The sequence below is a fragment of the Lathyrus oleraceus genome, chromosome 5, assembly GCF_024323335.1.
Source record: "Lathyrus oleraceus cultivar Zhongwan6 chromosome 5, CAAS_Psat_ZW6_1.0, whole genome shotgun sequence".
In the NCBI taxonomy this organism is placed as follows: domain Eukaryota; kingdom Viridiplantae; phylum Streptophyta; class Magnoliopsida; order Fabales; family Fabaceae; genus Lathyrus; species Lathyrus oleraceus.
Window position 1 is genome coordinate 607,352,323 of NC_066583.1, and position 8,113 is coordinate 607,360,435.

The 8,113-nt window shown below is 35.9% G+C and overlaps 1 protein-coding gene across 1 annotated transcript; it reads right to left on the reverse strand.

Moving 5' to 3' along the window:
* Positions 1-4,872: 4,872 nt before the first annotated feature.
* On the reverse strand, positions 4,873-8,113 carry LOC127086978 (bifunctional riboflavin kinase/FMN phosphatase). Its single transcript, XM_051027806.1, has 10 exons — positions 7,825-8,113; positions 7,544-7,733; positions 7,319-7,449; positions 7,048-7,117; positions 6,437-6,502; positions 6,161-6,312; positions 5,988-6,065; positions 5,493-5,626; positions 5,252-5,344; positions 4,873-5,148 (listed from the first exon to the last, which is right to left on the reverse strand). Exons 1-10 carry the CDS (start codon positions 7,913-7,915, stop codon positions 5,059-5,061), a joined length of 1,095 nt encoding a protein of 364 aa, XP_050883763.1. The 5' UTR covers positions 7,916-8,113; the 3' UTR covers positions 4,873-5,058.

Sequence of the window (8,113 nt, forward strand, 5' to 3'; positions counted from 1 at the left end):
AATGATATGTGGGATCTTAGGGTTAAAAATTATGGTATGACACATGGGAGCACATTGAGTTGGTAGTATCAGTGGGCAAAGGCAAGGACGTTCGAGCAGTAAATTTGCAATTCCTTGTATTCCCTTGCAGAAGCATCTAAATTGGCATCCTAGGAAGGCTCTTCGCATCTATGTTGAACGTTGTAGCTTCGTCGTTCCACCTCAAACTCAAGTATCATTACTTGCAGGGAGAACTTACAGTCATCAATGTCGATCTTTAGGGAGCAAAAAAGATCTACCAAGCGCTCTAGAAAGATCAAGGGGAGGTCATAGCCATTGAGATTAATGTGGTGTCCCTAACTGATCAACTCTGAGACATGAATATCTGACCACCAAGACGGGGATGAACTATAAGGACACGAGTAGGGAGAATAAGTGGCGGCTAGCTTGCCCAATTATGTTTTCTTTCTTGTTTTAAATTAAATATTATTCTTGTATAATCTCCCTCCTCATATACAGGACTTGTATTCAATTATTAATGAAATACAACGGTTACTAAAATGTTTGTTTCTTTCTAGAGCCTTGCCCTTAGGATCACACAAATATACATTTAGAGCCTCACACGCAGGATCACAAAAATATCCCTTAGACAGGTCCAAACGCAATTCATTCCAAAAAAAGAAAATATATCCACGTACAATATTCCATTTCAACAACATTATACATACATTACACACACAAAAAAGTTGTCAGCATACCCACATTAACAGGAAGACAATTTCCCCATCTTCGACCATCTGATTCTGTCGGATCTGCTCCCTAAAGATATGCAGGGGATGGTAGAAATGTTTCACTTGCTGCAAAGTATTCTCAAACGGTTGGGATATTGCACTAAGGTTGTTGGCGGTGAAATTAACCAAACGTTGAGTCAAAGTATAATTCTCGAGGCTTAGGGACTTCAATTCCTTCTGAGTTGTTGAAAGAGATGTTTGGTCAAATGATAAGTTTCCTTAAGCAATAACTAAAGCTTGACTCTTCCTCCCCATGGTCCTCACCATATGAGTAATGTGGCCGACCAGAGGGCCAACAACATTGAGAGGGAGAAAAAACTCATTTTTTCCAGTAAGAGTGGTAGAAGCTTTCTCTATTTTCTGCATGTACTTTTCCCGCTGAAACTTCAGCTTACAAACACCATCTTCCATTCATTTCTTCTCAGCACGGTGTTGTCCAGACCATATAGCTTCCCAGCGGCCAGCTGCACCAAGCGACAAAGCACTTGAGGCACGCCATGCATACCTAGCCAGATTTTTCAATTCCTTCTCCAGGACAGGCCTGGACAGATTGGCCAAATATGTGTAGTCCTCTTCCAAAGGAGGGGTCCGCAGATCTCTAGAGAAATAGGAGCTCAACCCCGCCAACAACAAACGGGTAGGAAAACCCGACATACTCTATAGTGTCAGAAGCATGTTCAAAGCAATTTTACTCCCTATCGGCCATATTCTACACTTTATGAGTCGGAGTTGTACTTCATCCTTCATTCAGTTTGCACAACCAATATCAGGAAAAACACATCATGAATAAGCATATTAAAGACAAAGATATCAAGATTTTATGGAACCTACCAAAGATGACTTTTCTTTATTCTCGAGAACGAGCCTCCATCAGCAATTGAACATCAATAAGACATTGCAAGCATTTTCGATCGTCCTCGTCCATAGAGGTGCCACGCCCGAAGTAACCTCGGTTGTTAATAAAACTTATCAACTATTTCTTCTAATACAAATCTTCTATATTAAGGTCCTCCTCCTTATACACGTGTATATTAATCCCCATAAGAAAGTGACTTTCACTCCAGTACTTGGGAAACAACTCAAGACATCTTCCCTCCACTCCGTCCCCAACAGTACAAATTTTAGCATGAGCACCTAGGCCAGTGGGGGTGACTAGAAAGAACCTACCAACAAAAGATTGTAGTTCATGAACAGACACAAAGTTGTGCATGGTTGACTCCAAAGAAACCAACCATCTGCTCTGCATTTGAGCCATAGAACCACATAGGCATTTAAAGAGATGAAAGATAAGGGTCACAGAATGCTTTCCTTTCAAGTACTCGCACAAAAATCGGTAGACTTACACATACGCCCAACTTGCGGGATGAAGTTGCGAAGGAGCCAACGCCATATACTTCAGGACTTCTATCTCAAAGGCAGTGAAGGGTAGGCAAAAACCTAGAATGGAGAAAAGACATTTATAAAAAGGAATGACATAATCACCATATTCATCGCATATCCTGTCATTGTCATTAGGTCTCGGAACACCCCAATCAGATGATGTGTTAACTTCAAGAAAGACTCCATAAAGACTATTGTTCTTGGAAAACATAGGAACGGTGGAAGAGTAAGCATAATCCACCCTAAAAGATATAACACTCTTCTGGAGTTTGTGAGCACTTTTCTGTAATTTTTTTACCCATAATGCACTAACTTTTAAAATGCATGGAAATGAGGTATCCAAAGAAAAATATAACTACTAAATTGAGGAAATGACTTAAAAGAAAAACAATGCTAACTCTCCAAGAGTTATACTTTATCATTCAAAAAGGAGTAGACGCTTTTAAATGAGTCAAATCAATTGCATGTAACACTCAAGTGTTTCAATTCCCAAGAGTCATAATGATGACACTTTTGAAGAGACGTTTGAAGTATGGCGCATTAAATGCCTGAATCTCTAGGAAACTAAAACTACCATTATTGTAAGTTTAAAATAGATAAAGATTGTGGTCGGCATTCGAGGATAACGTGGCAAGCCCTCACCTTTCTACACATCGGCAAAGGCTTGAGGGTAATTGTTCTAGGTTGACCACATTGACCTTGACCGATCACCAGGAAGAACTTCACTTCTTCTGAAACCTTCTCAGCACGCGAGAATCACCCTAAGGACAAGCGCAGGAGATCAAAACCCAGGGTAGATCCAACTGCTCTCTACAATTCACTCATAACTAAAATAAAGTTAGTTATTCTCCCTCTACTATATAGAGAGAATGTGCCAAATTCAGGTAATAAGTTTCAAACATGATTTGAATTCACTCTTCTTTCACACATACTGACTTTAATGTTAGAGTGTTAACCTTGTAGGTCAACCCCCTCTCTACTGTGTCGGAAGCTCATAACCACAATCGCTTCTGATCCTCACTCTATTTATGATTCCCGAACGGAATAGTACTAATGTAAACAAGTTATTGATACTTATAAATCAATTTTTTTTAAAATAAAGAGATTTTTAAAATATAAAAATATAATCATTATTTTTTGTCATTTGACTAAGTTAAGTTTTACAATTAAGTAAACAACAACAACAACCAAGTCTTATCTCACTAAGGGGGTTCAGCTATATGGATAAATTTTTGTCATAATGTTTTATTGAGGACCATATTTCTATTCAAATCGTTAATCTTGAGGTCTTTTAATAACTTCTCTTATACTTTTTATAGGTTTTCCTCTACCTTTAGTTGTTTGACTTCTCTTCGTGTGATATATCCTCCTTATCACATAATCTACATGTCTTCTCTCTACATTGTCCAAACCACTTAGGTTATGTTTTTACCATTTTTCTACTATAGTTTTTACCATCAACACTCTCTATAATAGTGTGATTAATCTTATCATCTTGTCTAGTATTACCGCACATCTAATGTAACATCCTTATCTTTGTTATCTTACTTTATTCTCGTGTTGATTCTTAATCGTCTAATATTTTATCTCATACAGCATTGTAGGCCTTACCCCAATCCAATAAAAAAATCCTTAAACTTGAAAGGTACCTTTATGTCACATAAAACCCTCGTCTATTCCAGTTACCCAACTTGAATTTGATGGTTTACATCTCCTTCTATTTCTCCATCATTTTGTATTACAAACCCAAAATATTTAAACCATGTGACTTGTGGGATAATATGGTCTCAAACTGTCACCTCTAGGTTAGAAACGCTTCTCATTTTGTTGAAGTTACATTCCCTATACTTCGTCTTACTTCTGCTTAGGCGAAAGTCATGTGTTTCTAAAGTTCGTCTCCAAATCTCCAACCTCTTATTTAAACCCCTCTTCGACTCTACAAGTAAGACTATATCATCTACAAAAAGCATGCATCTCAGTGTTAGGTCTAGAATGTGTTCCGTGAGTACATCCAAAATTAAAGAAAAAATAGGGGTTTATCCACCCCGTGTCTGCACACTAGACGATATCCCTTCATATATATCTTGGATAGCTCGAATATATGCAATCCTTACTCCTTTTATCTCTAGGGATTTCCACAAAATCTCTCGAGACACCATATCATACACCTACTCAAAGTCGTGCAAGTCCAATTGCTCCATCTGATTCTGTTTCATCACACGTCGTAGTAGATAGATCGTTTTCATGATCGACCTTTAAGACATAATATCAAATTGATTATTGATAACTTAAGTCTTTTTTCTTAGTCTTCGTCCAATCACTCTTTCTCATAAGCTTAATCTCCTATAATTTGTAAAAATTTGTATATCTCCCTTATTCTTATAAATTGGAACTAAAATGTTTCTTCTCCCATCATCTAGCATCTTTTTTACCACATAATTTCATTAAAGAGTTCAGTTACTCACTCAATATCTCTATCTAAAAAAAATCCACACTTCAATAGTAAATATGTTGTTTGCCTCAATCATCTTACGTCTAACAATTATTTTCAACGCTTATTTATAAATTTATTTGATGAAAATAGTTATATAATGTATGTGGAAAACTAGAAGCAAGAAACAAAAGCTAGCCTAACAACTAGGAAGAATAAGCTATACGGAAATCATACAATTTGGAGATTGTAGCTATAAGAAATAAAAGCTAGCCTAACAATTAGGAGGAATTAGCTATAAGGAAATCATACAATTATTTGGCAATAGTATTTTAGTAACCATAGCATGGATTTTCTAATAATCATTGGCATGCATTATTATGAAAAATGCAAAAAAAAAAAAATTATATAATTATTCCATCTTTCATCTTGTAATTGAGCCACTTATATTGTCTGCTCCATATAGAACCTTTTCTATCAAAAACTACTGAATGATGGCAAATCTAGTGAAGCTTTTGCAATGGACTTGTATTCTTCAAGTTTCTCCATTTCCACTGACCCAAGTTTCTGTTACAAATAAAAGGCTGTGAGTTTTTTTTCTTTCAACTCCGAAAATTAGTGTCCTGGTTAATATCATACTGTAATCCATTCATCAAAATATTACCATTACCTTGTTATCCCATGCTCTTATGTAGCCAACAAGACAGATTTGCATCTGCTGCTCAGATTTAATGTCGGTGTTTGCATCAATAAACCAAACATTCTGCAAAATTAGTCCCCATAATGTGCATTAGTTAGTTAATATTAATTTGACACACTCGTGGTTTATCATGTATATTGCTCACTTTAGATATTATGCATCACCAAAGAATCAAAGAAGAAATTGTTTAGTAATATAATTGAGAACTCACTGCTTTTTTGTAGGAAACACTTGACAAGTCCAAACTAATGCTAACCAATGTCTTGAAGTTCGTATCTGTATCGACTTTGGCCCAACCGAAGTAAATCCCAACAACTTGATCAGGAATACCAAATGCTACATTCTCTGGATTAAGGAATTCAACTATGTTAGAACGAATACCAGGTTAAACTATTTTTAAAAATGAAACTTAGAGATTAAATGCAGTGTTTTAAAAACAGAACAGGACAGTTCAACCCATTGAACCTTGAACAGGAAATTATTACGGATAGGTTAATTTGGCATTTTGATTGTAGGTTCTTCCCGGTTTGAGTGGTTTGAGACAGTCGAACCATGGCTCAGAGATTTCTCCGGTTCGGTTTTTAAAACATGACTATGTCAGCCACTTTGTATATGTTAAAACTAATCAATAAAGGATTAAAAAAAATTGTATATGTGAAAACTAAGTTTATGAATGAAATGAGAAAAAGTTAGGAGTTTCAAAAACCTTTGGTTTCGAGGAGAGATCCTGTAACATACAAACCACTCAGATGAATTGGCTCAATAGGCAGTGTGTTATCAACCCCTGCCATTATTAATTTGAGAAATTACTACGATAAGAGAACACATTATTAATTATTGAAATTCCTAAACATATTTAAGAATTAATAGGGACATTACAATCATCAAAAGGTGGAAGGCCCCATAGCTCAGGTTGAAACTCTAAAAGTGAATTATGAGTAACATTTGCCAGCTTACAACAATCCGATTCGCCGCGAGACGGCACTGCGACTATCTTCATTTTTGCAGCATGAGCTGCTTTGACACCAACCCTGTTAAAGGACATTGCAGAACATATTTGTTACAAAAATATGATTATTACACGAGAGAAATCCAAGTGGCTGGAGAACAAGAAATGACTCATTCAGAGTGCTGCAGAGATTCTGGAAGACTTACAAGGAATCTTCAAACACAAGGCAGTTCATTGCATTTACACCCATTCTCTTGGCAGCTTCTTCAAACCTGTAACAATTAGACTTGGTTACTTGGTTACAAATATGATGAAACTGGTAGAGTATAAATTATAATTCACTCAGAAATGGACATTTCTACTAAACAATAGACTGAGAAAAGTAGGGAAACTTTGGGAGATCTTGAGGAAAAGCTATATAATCCATTATTTAGTTATAATCATAAAATTTTAAATTGCGGTCGCAGATGCTGTTAATTTATTAGGCATCTAATAATTCACATTTCTCCTATTTTCTCTCTAAAATGCATATCTATCTTACCATCAATTCTCTATTACTTTCAAACATCTCTAATCTTTAAAAATACTCTCTAAATCTATGTTGGAGAGAAAAAGGAAGATATAAAAAATAATATGAGACCCAATGCGGCCGTTGTGCCCCATTATGTTGCGGTCATTATGGCATTGGGATTTGAATTTTACTATGATTTACATTCAAAATACAGTCGCAGGCGAATGTGATCGCAGACACTGCCGTAATCATAGTATTGAAACCGCATCCGCAATTTAAAACACTTGTCGGGACAGGGAATCTTACAAATCTGGAGCAGGCTTCCCAAATTTAACCTGGTCATTTCCTAGAATTACAGAGAAGCTTTCTGTCCAACCTACAAAAATCAATTTTATCAACTATCAAATATATAATTTTAAGTTAGAAACTACCTATCAAGTGTTTCAACTTATTAATCTTAAAGCTGAAATTATCCTAATCATCTAGTGCATGTTTGAATTTGCATTGAGTTTGATAAAATCACATCGAGTTGCAAAAACTCATACATGAAAAACAAATACAAATAGCTGTAAAGTACCTTTATGGTAAAGAATTTTTGCATATATGTATTCTCTCAAGGAGTTTGAAGCAAGAGCCATCGGTACGCCATTTTTCACAAAATGTTTGATGATTCGATTAGCACCAGGCAATGCTTTGGCGTCTCTCCACCTAAATCAATTCATGAATTGAAAAAGAAGAATCCTTGAATGTCAGTATCCCTAAACCCTAAATCCTAAACCTAACAATAAATATGAAGTGTTACCTTTGAATATAGAGAGGGTTAATTTCTTGAATGAATTGGTCAGGTGTTAATGAGAGTTGATAATCCTTAACAATTAAAGCTGCTGATTCCTTCTGTGTCATCCCTAACCTCTTCTTTTCTTCCCTTTCCTTATTCACTTCCTTCCCATACTTTCCCAAAAACTCATTCAACAAACCCCTTGTAACCCTTTCTGCACACACCAATCATCAACACAAATTCAATATTCATAAATGAAAAACAACAAAATTTCAGCAACAAGAGAGAAAAACAAATAGAAATACCAGTATCGAGAAGTGTGCCATCTAAGTCAAAAATGACAGCCAAAATATTGGATTCATTGTTGCAGCCATTGATCTTGCAACAGTTGCTCATGGCAGTAACAAAGATGAGATTGGAATTGGTGGATTATTGAAGGATAATGAATAATGTGTGGTGACATGAAGCATAAACTGTGAGTGATAGTTGATTTGATTATATAGTGTTTGCGTCATGAAGCAGCATGTTCTTGCGGATATTCCATGGAAATGAAAGAGTTTGAAGCGTTAGGGTTTGTTTCATTGAGTTTGTAAA